At 29.6% G+C, this 13994-nt stretch overlaps 2 protein-coding genes across 7 annotated transcripts in view; one reads left to right on the top strand and one right to left on the bottom strand.

The window, feature by feature from the left end:
• Window positions 1-640, bottom strand: part of LOC127790280 (uncharacterized) — a 36977-nt gene extending 36337 nt beyond the window's left edge. For all 6 annotated transcript variants that reach the window (XR_008020748.1, XR_008020751.1, XR_008020750.1 and 3 more), the window contains exons 1-2: window positions 417-640; window positions 183-281 (exon numbers count right to left, since the gene is read on the bottom strand). Coding sequence is in view for 2 of the 6 variants with exons in the window: in XM_052319684.1 (XP_052175644.1) it covers window positions 183-281; window positions 417-587 (270 nt within the window). In the remaining 4 variants the exon portion in view is untranslated. The remainder of the gene's footprint in view (window positions 1-182; window positions 282-416) is intronic.
• Window positions 641-12766: 12126 nt separating this feature from the next.
• Window positions 12767-13656, top strand: LOC127789579 (mitochondrial import inner membrane translocase subunit TIM23-2-like). Its single transcript, XM_052318511.1, has one exon. The coding sequence runs from the start codon at window positions 12875-12877 to the stop codon at window positions 13436-13438; it is 564 nt and encodes a 187-aa protein (XP_052174471.1). The 5' UTR covers window positions 12767-12874; the 3' UTR covers window positions 13439-13656.
• Window positions 13657-13994: the final 338 nt, after the last annotated feature.

The raw sequence follows: 13994 nt of genomic DNA, 5'->3' as shown, positions 1-13994 counted from the left end.
TCCAATTGGCTCCATCCAAAGCCATGTTAATCCCCATGGACACAGCATATAGTCGATTGGAACAAATGCCCAATAATTAAAGAAGACAATTTCACTTAGGATTGCTCAGCACCACCAGAACTGTTATTCAATTGCAGTTTTGATAATGAGGTCAATACACAACAGCAAAGCAGAAAACGAACCTCCAAAACGACCTTCCCGTGCGGTAATGTAGTATTCTCATCATCGCAGCGGAAGTATTGTCCCCAGTCCTTTTCCAAGTAATGGCGGTCCTTGAAGAACTGCACCGAACACAAAAACCAATTAGGCAGAAAGAGTCACGAAGATCTAAGGATAGGCATTATCTTAAGGAACATTTAGGAGAAAGAAGAATTGAAGCATCTGTTACAGGTAATGAGGCGATAATTAAGGGGGACCTTATTTTGGTGGTGTTTGTAGAACTTGTCCCAGTACTTGCTGCCATTGTCAATCCCCAGGCGTCGAGATCGCACGGCCGCCGGAACAGCGCTATGTCGCCGGCAAACAGGGACGAACGATAACTCTGGAATGGCGGCTAGGCGCAGTCCTCCCCACATCTCTCTCGCCATGTCCCGCTGAAATAGATTTGTGGCTCGGTTTCGTCCAAGCTTCGAAATTTACAGCGTTCGGAATGAATGGAAATTAAAATTTAGAGTTGACATGAGAAATGAAAAATTCAGAGTTAAATAATGAACGGCTAATTATTAAAAAAAAATCCACTTTAATGGTATTTTTAATTTAGACTAAATTTGTAATTTCGTAATAGTGTTATCTACTTTTATTTAGTTAAAATTAGTAAATTATAAACCACCATTTGATCAAATTATGTGTTATTATTAAAATATGATGTGGCAAGTCCTTGATTGGGTGACTATAGTGGTTGCATGGGCTTTGCCCAAGACCATCTCCAAATGTGGTGAATTTAGCTAGCCAAAATTTAAGGAGCAAAATAAAGAATCGAAGCTCCATCGATCCTTATTATTGTCAATTTCCCTCACTAAAAATTTGGCAACTTGGAAAATCCTCGTGCACTGTTAGCGATGGAAATCTCCTTGCCATATTTCCCTCACCCCCAACAATCATCAATTCAATAAGAGAAAGATCCATTGCAAGCAAAGGTGAAATTGGTTATAGAGTTGCAGACATTAGATCCAACGATAGTAGCGACCAACAGAGGCGACGGTGACGATGAGCAACAGCGACGATTACGAGCAAAACGACGATAAAGAGTGAGAGGTCGAAGTTGGATGACGAGAATGATGATCCAGGGAATGGTGAAATTGATGAGGATGATTAGCCCTATAAGATGTTGATGAGGATGAAGAGAGCGATGCAAATGAAGAGGAGACTGAGATTTGCATAGGGGTCAATGGAGACCGAGATTTTCAAAGAATGAGTTTGTGAGATTTTGATATTTTTTATTATTTTTGTATTGGATAATTGATATTGCATATTTAGTTATTAATTTGTATATTTAATTATTAATTTTGTTTATGCGCGTATATGATTATTTTGTATATTTGATTATTGATTTCGTATATGTATGAAAATTATAAATAAGATAAAATAAATAGAATTGAAGTTTATTAAAATAAATAAATAAAATCAATAGGAGACTAGGGAGTCTTGTTTGAGTCTACACAGTTTTTTAGTCAAAATCAGAATAACGAGTGAATTGTTTATAATATAATATAGAGTGGGATAGGGAGACGCATTGGAGATGGCCTAAGTTTAGTTATGCCTTTCAAATTTTGTGAGTTTTTTTAATAACATTTTTTCTTTTAAGTGTTTGTTAAGATGAGTAAGATAAAATTATAGGGTAAATCACACCAAAGATTACTAAACTTTAGTATGTTTTTTATTTTGGTTACTAAACCTTATTTTTTTTCAATGTGATTACAAAAGTTTAAAAAATTTTGCAATGTGGTCGCATATAAGATTTTCTGGCTAATATGGTAAATAATAAAAATTATTATGCAATAACAACCAATCAGAATGTGTTACGTGTCAATATAATAATATTATGTTAAAATATTATTGCATAATATTTTTATTGTTTGCCACATCAGCGCCACGTCACCCGCTCCGACTATAAAATAACTGAAAAATTTTATATGTGACCACATTGTAAAACTTTTTAAATTTTTGTGATCACATTGAAAATAGTTAAAGTTTAGTGACTAAAATGAAAAACACACTAAAATTTAGTGATATTTGATGTGATTTACCCTAAAATTATACCAAAATAAAATTAGAATACTTTCTAAACCAATATACAGAGTAGTTAAGATAAAACTCATAAATATTTTAAGATTTTTATTAGACTCTTTGTTAAATTTTTTGAAATGCATTATGAAACATATATGTTATTTTTTTTATTTGTAAGATTCAATATAAATTTATGTAGAGGGAGAAGAAATAAATTTATCTGAATAATTTCAAATAAAAAATTAAGTAACTTATTTTCAGTGGCTTACCAAATAATTTTAACAAACATAATGGAGCTTCTTTTTTTTTTTTTCTTAAACACTTTATATGTCTCATTTTTTAAAAAATATATTTTAATTAATAAATACTATTTAAGTGTGTTTATAGACTGAGATACTTTGAATTTGACATGAACCTAAAATTAAATTGATTTACATCAAGTACTGTGAATTAAAAATTGAATATATCCCCATACAAAACCAACTCAACCAAATAAAAATTGATTTGATTGGACCCAATTCTCAAGCTTAATCATTTACAATAATTTATCAATTTCAAATTTTTGTTATAAACATTTAAAAAAAATAATATCTATGCTCAGCAAATAATTTAGACTTATAGTAATTAACAATTTACTTTAAACAGTGACAAATAACTCACAACAAACAACTAATAAATTGACAAAATATGTCAAATAACATTGAATATTTATATTAATATTATATATTTTTAATTTATTTATATATATAAATCAGTTTGGATTAAATTCACGTGCTCATGATTTTGATCAAATCTAATTTTTAAACTTAAGATAGAACTAATATACTAAAATATTGAACCAAATTAACCAAACCAATCAGATTAATGAAGACTAATATGTTACTCGCATCAGGCAAAAATATGTTACTTGATGCGGGACTGTAGAGAGGTCGTTGGGTCCCATGCTTCCCTGATTATGTAAATTAATACGTTACCCAATACGAGCAATAAATCAATTTATCTAAATTAATTCTATTTGATTTTTAAGTCTATTGGATGATAAACATTGCTAATTTTTTCTTATTGCAACTCTTAGCATTTTTCCCTTGCCATTCTCTACTTCTATTATTTGCTCTCTAATAATAGTGGAAATTGCAAAAAATAACCCTTCCACAAATAGAAAATTCGTTTTTAACCCCTTTTTGACAAAAAAATGTTTTTACCCCCCTACAAACAAATAGTTACAAAAAATAGCCACTTTACCACTTTTTACCTCAATCTTTGACTTTTCAACTCCCCACTTTAATTAAAAATTAAGAATAAAAATAAAGACAATATATTACCAAACTACCCTCAATACAAAACAAACAGAAGGGTTGAATTTCTATTTTACCCCACAGGGAAGCCCGAGAAACCCCTCATAATTATAATAATAAATTTTTAATTATTAAAATATTATTATTATTTCTCAACATGAATTCTTATTTTTTAATAATTTAATAATTGGGTGGATTTTGAACCTACGGTGAGTCCCCATCTCTTTTTTATTATTAAATATATATGTATTGTTACATACAAATAAAATTAATTAAATAATAATAATTGAAAATTTTAAATATATATGTATTATTAAATAAATAACTGAAAAATTGTTATTCAATGATTCTTATATTATTTTTCAATTATAATAATAATTACAAATCTTAATTATAATAATAAATTTTCAACTATTAAATTATTAATATTTTCAAATAAATACTATTGTTTTTAATAATAATTATTTTTAAAAAAATTTAATAACTAGTTGAGTCTCGAACCCACGCTCAGTTCCCTCCCTTCATTTTTTTATTATTAAATATATGTAATAATATTACATATACAATAAATAAAATGGATTAAATAAAAATAATTGAAAAATTGAAAAAATATGTGTTGGGCCAAAGAAATTGGGGGCAAGAAATTGAGCAAATAAGTTGCGCAAAGAACGCGGGCTCGCGGCAGTGTGCCGCAAGATCGCTGCACATTGCCGCAAGCCACTCCCCGTCCGTTTGCTAGCGGCAAATGCCGCAATCCCGCGGGCTCGCGGTAGTGTATCATGCCGCGAGCTCGACCGCTTAAGCTCGCGGCAATTGCCGCAAGCCTGTCGCAAAATGAGCAGGGGCTCGCAGCACAAATCCAAGTGTGCCGCGAGCCCAACCTCCTACACTGTCGCAAGCCCCCAAGCTTGCGGCAGTGTGCGTCTCCCGAAAAGCCAAGAGCCCCACTCGGCAAGTGCCACGTGTCGATACCAGCCACCCTTGAAAATCGCGCCCTATAAATATCCAGCTAGAAGACAATGAACATGACTTCTGACTTTGGTAAAATCCAGACATCTTGAATACACTAGGACTATTCTCTTTTTGAGCAATTTCATTAGAGTTTGGGACTGACTTTGGCATCGGAGGGTCTTCGCGGGGAAGATTCCCGCGAGCCTTCTAACCCATTTTTTCAGCATTAATAGGGTCGAAGCCTCGTGGCAAAGCTAGCGGCGAAGCCTAACAGCGAAGCCTTGTGGCAAAGCTTGTGGCAGAGATAGTGGCGAAGCTTGTGGCGAAGCCTTATGGCAGAGCTTGTGGCGAAGCCTTGTGATAGAGCTAGGGGCGAACCTTGTGGCAAACCTTGTGGCAGAGTTAGGGGCGAACCTTGTGGCGAGCCTTGTGGCAAAGCTTGTGGCAGAGCTAGGGGCGAACCTTGTGGCGAAGCTTGTGGCGGATCCTTGTGACGGAAGCTCATGACGAAACCTTATGGCGAAGCCCTACGGCGAGCATCCAAGCGGCAATTTCCTTTAAGGCGACATCTCTTACGGCAATCCAACTTCACTCGACACCAAGCTCGAGTGGACCCCACTTCATAAATTTTAATTGTTGTATTTTGGCAACAACAATGTGTATTATCAAAAAATTAAAAAAATGTGATTCAATTATTCTTAAAATAATTTTTTTGATCTTTTTTTTTCTTTTCTTGGCCATGGGATTTTTTAAAGTTATCCAATAGTCCAAAAAATAAATTATTGTTTAAAAATTATACTTGTATTTTTTGATAAATTTTATAATCATTATATCAATTTAATTCAATGTTATTAGTGGTTAGAACACTTAATCATGTATTGGTTGTGTTTTATTATCATTCCATTGTTGTTTATTGTGAATTATAAATCCAATTAAGCCAAAAAATGTAAAAATACATAATTTTTTATTGGGTAACTATGAAAAATCTCGTGGACCAAAAAAAAAAAGATCAAAAAATCAATTTTCATTAAAAGAATTAGGTTTTGTAGCCCCACAAAACTCGGTCAGGCTTTGTGGCCTCACAAAGCCTAATTTCTTTTATTAAAATAGTTTTTTATCTATTTTTTTCTGTTTTTGGCTATGGGATTTTTTGAAGTTATGCAACAGTCCCAAAAATAAATTAATGTTTAAAAATTATGCTTATATTTTTTGATAAATTTTATAATAATCACATCAATTTAATCCAATGTTGTTAGTAGTTAGAACACTTAAACATGTAGTGGTTGTGTGTGTTTTATTATCATTCCATTATTATTTATTGTGAATTATAAATTCAATCAAGCCAAAAAATGTAAAAAAAACATCATTTTTTATTGGGTAACTTTAAAAAATCACATGGCCAAAAAAAAAAATGATCAAAAAATCCATTTTTATTAAAAATTCAGCTTTTATAGCCCCACAAAGCGTGATTTCTTTTATTAAAATGGATTTTTTGATACTTTTTTTTTCTTTTCTTGGCCATGAGATTTTTCCAAGTTATCCAATAGTCACAAAAATAAATTATTCTTTAAAATTTATATTTGTATTTTTAGATAAATTTTATAATCATTACATCAATTTAATCCGATGTTGTTAGTAGTTAGAACACTTAATCATGTATAGGTTGTATTTTATTATCATTCCATTGTTATTTCTTGTAAATTATAAATTTAATAAAGTCAAAAAAAGGTAAAAATACATTATTTTTTATTGGGTAACTTTGAAAAATCTCATGCCCCCAAAAAAGATCAAAAAATCTATTTTTATTAAAAAAATCAGGTTTTATGGCCCCAAAAAACCCGGGCCCACAAAACTTGGGCCGGGTTTTGTGGCCCCAGAAACCCTGATTTTTTTTTATTAAAATTGTTTTTTTTATCCTTTTTTTTTCTTTTCTTGGCCATGGGATTTTTCCAAATTATTCAATAGTCCCGAAAAAAAATTATTGTTTAAAAATTATACTTTATTTTTGGATAAATTTTATAATAATTACATCAATTTAATCCGATGTTGTTAGTAGTTAGAACACTTAATCATGTATAGGTTGTGTTTTATTATTATTCTATTGTTATTTCTTGTGAATTATAAATTTAATCAAGTCAAAAAAGGTAAAAATACATTATTTTTTATCGGGTAAGTTTGAAAAATCCCATGGCCCAAAAAAAAAAAAGATCAAAAAATTCATTTTTATTAAAAAATCAGGTTTCATGGCCCCACAAAACCCAGGCCGGGTTTTGTGGCCCCACAAAGCCAGATTTTTTTATTAAAATGGTTATTTTTATCCTTTTTTTTTTCTTTTCTTGGCCATGGAATTTTTTCAAGTTATTCAATAGTCCCAAAAATAAATTATTATTTAAAAATTATACTTTTATTTTTAGATAAATTTTATAATCATTACATCAATTTAATCCAATATTGTTAGTAGTTAGAACATTTAATCACGTATTGGTTGTGTTTTATTATCATTCCATTGTTATTTCTTGTGAATTATAAATTTAATCAAGTCAAAAAAGGTAAAATATATTACTTTCTATTGGGTAACTTTGAAAAATCCCATAGCCCCAAAAACAAAAAACAAAAAGATCAAAATTTTATTTTTATTAAAAAATCAAGTTTCATGGCCCGACAAAACCAGGGTTTTGTAGCCCCACAAAGCCCGATTTTTTTTATTAAAATGGTTATTTTTATTCTTTTTTTTTTCTTGGCCATGGAATTTTTCAAATTTATTCAATAGTCCCAAAAATAAATTATTGTTTAAAAATTATACTTTTATTTTTAGATAAATTTTATAATCATTATATTAATTTAATCCAATGTTGTTAGTAGTTAGAACACTTAATCATATATCGATTATGTTTTATTATCATTCCATTGTTATTTCTTGTGAATTATAAATTTAATCAAGTCAAAAAAGGTAAAAATACATTATTTTTTAGTGGGTAATTTTAAAATATGCCATGGCCAAAAAAAAAAATCAAAAAATACATTTTTATTAAAAAAATCAAGTTTCATGGCCCCACAAAACCTGGGTTGGTTTATGGCCCTACAAAGCCTGATTTTTTTTATTAAAATTGTTATTTTTATCCTTTTTTTTCTTTTTTTACCCATGGGATTTTTCCAAGTTATTCAATAGTCCCAAAAAGAAATTATTGTTTAAAAATTATACTTTTATTTTTGGATAAATTTTATAATCATTACATCAATTTAATCTAATATTGTTAATAGTTAGAACACTTAATCATGTATTGGTTGTGTTTTATTATCATTCCATTGTTATTTCTTGTGAATTATAAATTTAATCAAGTCAAAAAAGATAAAAATACATTATTTTTTATTGGGTAACTTTGAAATATGCCATGGCCAAAAAAAAAAAAAAAAAAATACATTTTTATTAAAAAAATTAGGTTTTATGGCCCTACAAATCCTGATTTTTTTTTATTAAAATTGTTTTTTTATCCTTTTTTTTCTTTTCTTAGCCTTGAGATTTTTCCAAGTTATTCAATAGTCCCAAAAATAAATTATTGTTTAAAAATTATACTTTTATTTTTGGATAAATTTTATAATCATTACATCAATTTAATCCAATATTGTTAGTAGTTAGAACACTTAATCATGTATTGGTTGTGTTTTATTATTATTCCATTGTTATTTCTTGTGAATTATAAATTTAATCAAGTCAAAAAATATAAAAATACATTATTTTTTATTGGGTAACTTTGAAAAATCCCATGCCCCCCAAAAAAAGATCTAAAGATCTATTTTTATTAAAAAATCAGGTTTCATGGCCCCACAAAACCCGGGCTGGGTTTTGTGGCCCCCATAAAACCCGATTTTTTTTTATTAAAATGGTTATTCTTATCCTTTTTCTTTTCTTTTCTTGGTCATGGGATTTTTCCAAGTTATTCAATAGTCCCAAAAATAAATTATTGTTTAAAAATTATACTTTTATTTTTGAATAAATTTTATAATCATTATATCAATTTAATCCGATATTGTTAGTAGTTAGAACACTTAGAGTGTGTTTGATTACATATATTTTCCATAAAAAATTATGGAAAACAATCAAACACTCTTAATTTTTTCATGAAAAAATATGTATGGTACAATCATTTAAAACTTCTTTTCATGGAATTCATTTTCTAAGGGGGTGAGATGGTTTTTGTTTTTTAGGCAATATTATCTAGAATTAAATTCTAGGTAATGCAATCAAACACACCCTTAATCATGTATAGGTTATGTTTTATTATCATTCCATTGTTATTTCTTGCGAATTATAAATTTAATCAAGTCAAAAAAGGTAAAAATACATTATTTTTTATTGGGTAAGTTTGAAAAATCCCATGGCCCCCCCCAAAAAAAAGATCAAAAAATCTATTTTTATTAAAAAATCAGGTTTCATGGCCCCACAAAACCCGGGACGGGTTTTGTGGCCCCACAAAGCCCGATTTTTTTTATTAAAATGATTATTTTTATCCTTTTTTTTCATTTCTTGGCCATGGGATTTTGCCAAATTATTCAATAATCCCCAAAATAAATTATTGTTTATTATAGTTTTATTTTTAGATAAATTTTATAATCATTACATCAATTTAATCCAATATTGTTAATAGTTAAAACATTTAATCATGTATTGATTGTGTTTTATTATCATTCCATTGTTATTTCTTGTGAATTATAAATTTAATCAAGTCAAAAAATGTAAAATACATTACTCTTTATTGGGTAACTTTGAAAAATCCCATGGCCCCCCCCCCAAAAAAAAGATCAAAAAATTTATTTTTATTAAAAAATCAGATTTCATGGCCCGACAAAACCCGGGCCGGGTTTTGTGGCCCATAAAGCTCGATTTTTTTTATTAAAATTGTTATTTTTATCCTTTTTTTTTCTTGGCCATGGAATTTTTCAAATTTATTCAATAGTCCCAAAAATAAATTATTGTTTAAAAATTATACTTTTATTTTTGGATAAATTTTATAATCATTATATCAATTTAATCTAATGTTGTTAGTAGTTAGAACACTTAATCATGTATTGATTATGTTTTATTATCATTCCATTGTTATTTTTTGTGAATTATAAATTTAATCAAGTAAAAAAAAGGTAAAAATACATTATTTTTTAGTGGATAACTTTGAAATATGCCATGGCCAAAAAAAAAAAATGATCAAAAAATCCATTTTTATTCAAAAAATCAGGTTTCATGGTCCCACAAAACCCGGGCTGGGTTTTATGGCCCTATAAAGCCCGATTTGTTTTTATTAAAATTGTTATTTTTATCCTTTTTTTTCTTTTCTTCGCCATTGGATTTTTCCAAGTTATTCAATAGTCCCAAAAATAAATTATTGTTTAAAAATTATACTTTTATTTTTGGATAAATTTTATAATCATTATATCAATTTAATCCGATGTTGTTAGTAGTTAGAACACTTAATCATGTATTGGTTATGTTTTATTATCATTCCATTGTTATTTCTTGTGAATTATAAATTTAATCAAGTCAAAATAGGTAAAAATACATTATTTTTTATTGGGTAACTTTGTAATATCCCATGGCCAAAAAAAAAAATATCAAAAAATGATTTTTATTAAAAAATCAGGTTTCATGGCCCCACAAAGCTCGATTTTTTTTATTAAAATGGTTATTTTTATCCTTTTTTTTTTCTTTTCTTGGCCATGGGATTTTTCCAAGTTATTCAATAGTCCCAAAAATAAATTATTGTTTAAAAATTATGCTTTTATTTTTGGATAAATTTTATAATTATTACATTAATTTAATCCGATGTTGTTAGTAGTTAGAACACTTAATCATGTATTGGTTGTGTTTTATTATCATTTCATTGTTATTTCTTGTGAATTATAAATTTAATCAAGTCAAAAAAGATAAAAATACATTATTTTTTATTGGATAACTTTGTAATATTCCATGGCCAAAAAAAAAAATCAAAAAATGATTTTTATTAAAAAATCAGGTTTCATGGCCCCACAAAGCCCGATTTTTTTTATTAAAATGGTTATTTTTATCCTTTTTTTTCTTTTCTTGGCCATAGGATTTTTTCAAGTTATTCAATACTCCCAAAAATAAATTATTGTTTAAAAATTATACTTTTATTTTTAGATAAATTTTATAATCATTACATCAATTTAATCCGATATTGTTAGTAGTTAGAACACTTAATCATGTATTGGTTGTGTTTTATTATCATTCCATTGTTATTTCTTGTGAATTATAAATTTAATCAAGTTAAAAAAGGTAAAAAATACATTATTTTTTATTGGGTAACTTTGTAATATCCCATGCCAAAAAAAAAAAAATCAAAAAATAATTTTTATTAAAAAATCAGGTTTCATGGCCCCACAAAACCCGGGCCCACAAAGCCCGATTTTCTTTATTAAAATAGTTATTTTGATATTTTTTTTCTTTTCTTGGCCATGGTATTTTTTCAAGTTATCCAATAGTACCAAAAATAAATTATTGTTTAAAAATTATACTTGTATTTTTGGGTAAATTTTATAATCATTATATCAATTTAATCAAATATTATTAATAGTTAGAACACTTAATCATGTATTGATCGTGTTTTATTATTATCATCCCATTGTTATTTATTGTGAATTATAAATTCAATTAAGTTATAAAATATAAAAATACATCATTTTTTATTGGGTAACTTTGAAATATCCCATGGCAAAAAAAAAAAAAAGATCAAAAAATGATTTTTATTAAAAAATTAGGTTTTGTGGCCCCACAAAACCAGAGCCCATAAAACCCGGGCCGGGTTTTGTGACCCCACAAAGCCCGATTTTTTTTTATTAAAATGGTTATTTTTATCATTTTTTTCTTTTCTTGGCCACGGGAGTTTTCCAAGTTATTCAATAGTCCCAAAAATAAATTATTGTTTAAAAATTATACTTTTATTTTTGGATAAATTTCATAATCATTACATCAATTTAATCCAATGTTGTTAGTAGTTAGAACACTTAATTATGTATTGGTTGTGTTTTATTATCATTCCATTGTTATTTCTTGTGAATTATAAATTTAATCAAGTCAAAAAATGTAAAAATACATTATTTTTTATTAGGCAACATTGAAAATTCCCATTGCCAAAAAAAAAAAAAAACCATTTTTATTAAAAAATCAGGTTTCATGGCCCCACAAAACCCGATGACGTTGTGCAGTTTTGAAAAATTATTTTTTCATGAAAATCATTATAGATCTGGAATAATATCTATCATAATTTGTTTTTTTACAACCATAAACATACTACACAGCCTTTATAAGCAATGTGATCACAAAACAAAACAAATAGAAATGAAATCAATCCTTAGAGATTCAGTCAGTGAAATTGTTTGTTAGAGAGAAAGAATCTTGTTTAATGAGATTTCAATGAGATCGCTGCGATTGATGAAGATTGTTAAATGACCCAACAAGCAAAAAAATTGAATGTATAATGAATAACTGAGTTTGGATGGTTTGATAATGGAGAGAAAGAGATTACCGTAAACGTTGGAAGATGAGAGAGAAGAGAAAGACAATATGAAAGAGACAACAATATTTTAGTAAATGAAGATAAGGACAACGTGGGCTTTCTAATTTAAAATCTCATTAAGGGTATTTTAGGCATTTCATATAAAAGTGGGTATAGAGTGCAATTAGTTTGTTTGATTTGTCAAAAACCTTTTTTTATTAGAAAGTGGTTAGAAACAATTTTTTAAATTTCTTTTCGGTAATTTATGAATCTCTCTCCTAATCATACTGTCAAAACTTGCCTTCACCAATTTTACTAAAATATCAACTGGCTGCATCATATTTTAATTATCTAAATAAATGTTGGATATTACTATTAGAAAAAGAAAAAAAATTGAATTAAAATTAAAAACACAGTTAAAATTGAGTAATTTCTATAACTAACCCAATAATAAATTATGATCTATTATATATTTAACTCACTTTAAATTATTTTTGGTAGCTACATTAAATTGAATCAAATCAAAATATAAAATTACAATTTCGTTATTTTAAACAACAGTTTTGGATAATTTTTAAATTTTTTAATTCAAATTATATAATAAATAATAACACACACACAAATGAAATATTAAAAAAAACAACAATACAACGTTCATGTCATTGCATAAAAATTTAGAACAGACATCATAGAATAGATAAAAAAAATAAGTGATAATTTTATAATAAAGATTTTAAAAAATACTTTATAATTTTATTTAATTAATGAGAAAGCCTCCCCAGTCTCCAGCCCCCTCTTCCAAGTATTCTCTCTCTCTTCCCCAGCGGGCAGGGCACTACGCTAGGCAGCAGCCAAGCAAACCCTATTATTCCCGATTCTGGAAGAAGAGTGGGGAAGATGGCGTACGAGCCGAAAAGGCCTTCGAACCAGAGCGAAGACAACAATCGCCGATTATACAACCCTTACCAGGACCTTAATGTCCCCATACAAACCCTCTACAAGCTCCCTACCTCGCCGGAGTTCCTCTTCCAGGAAGAGTCCGTCGCCCAGCGCCGCTCCTGGGGCGAGAACCTCACCTTTTACACCGGCATCAGCTATCTCTCCGGTGCTTCCGTCGGTGCTTCCAAGGGTCTAGTAGATGGCGTTAAGGCCTCCGAGCCAGGCGACACGCTCAAACTCCGTCTGAATCGCGTCCTGAATGCGTCGGGTCAGACGGGGCGGAGTTTAGGAAACCGAGCCGGCGTGATCGGATTGTTGTTCGCCGGGATGGAGAGCGGCATGGTGGCCGTGAGGGATACGGACGATGTGTTGAACAGCGTGGTAGCGGGGCTGGGAACCGGGGCGCTTTACAAGGCGGCGTCCGGGCCGAGGTCGGCGGCGGTGGCTGGTGCAATTGGCGGCGTGGTGGTTGGGCTAGTGGTGACGGGAAAGCAGTTTTTGAAGAGATACGTGCCGATCTGAGCCTGCTTTTTCTTTGGTTGCTCGAACTCTACGCTTAAGTTTAGTTAATGCAAAATTTTGATAGAGTGCCATCATTGGTCATGTACTAGGCATAGAGGTTCCATGAACTATGGGGTCTGTAGATTTTCCTTAATCGTACTTTTATTAACAATGCAGTGCTGAATAATCTGAAGGGTTTTGATATGGAAAATTTGTGTTATACCTAATTCCTTTTTTAATTGATATATGCTGATTTTCTTAGGAAAATTCCTTAATCTTCATCTTGCCATGATGGGAAATTCATGTGAATTTCGTCTTGTATTCTGTGTGGAACTGTGACTTTATGCATCATTATGCTATTATGCTCTTCATATTCTGTTCTTTTTTTCTTGGATAGCTAATACGTGAACTACTTGTTGAAATTCTGGTATCTGTGCATTGGACACATTCCCTGAAGATGATACTGGTACGTGTTAGGTTCCTGGTTCATCCTTGGAAAAATTTTCTCCCTTGGCTTACTGCAGATACACTGCTTGTTAGTTTGGCTATACATATACGTGTTACATACTTAGTCAAA

Source organism: Diospyros lotus, chromosome 14 (assembly GCF_014633365.1).
Source record: "Diospyros lotus cultivar Yz01 chromosome 14, ASM1463336v1, whole genome shotgun sequence".
Lineage (NCBI taxonomy): Eukaryota > Viridiplantae > Streptophyta > Magnoliopsida > Ericales > Ebenaceae > Diospyros > Diospyros lotus.
The sequence above is the reverse complement of the archived record's forward strand: the minus strand, read 5'-3'. Positions and strand labels throughout refer to the sequence as shown.

Coding starts and splice junctions, on each gene's coding strand:
- LOC127789579 (XM_052318511.1), top strand. CDS start 12,875: ATGGCGTACGAGCCGAAAAGGCCTTCGAACCAGAGCGAAGACAACAAT.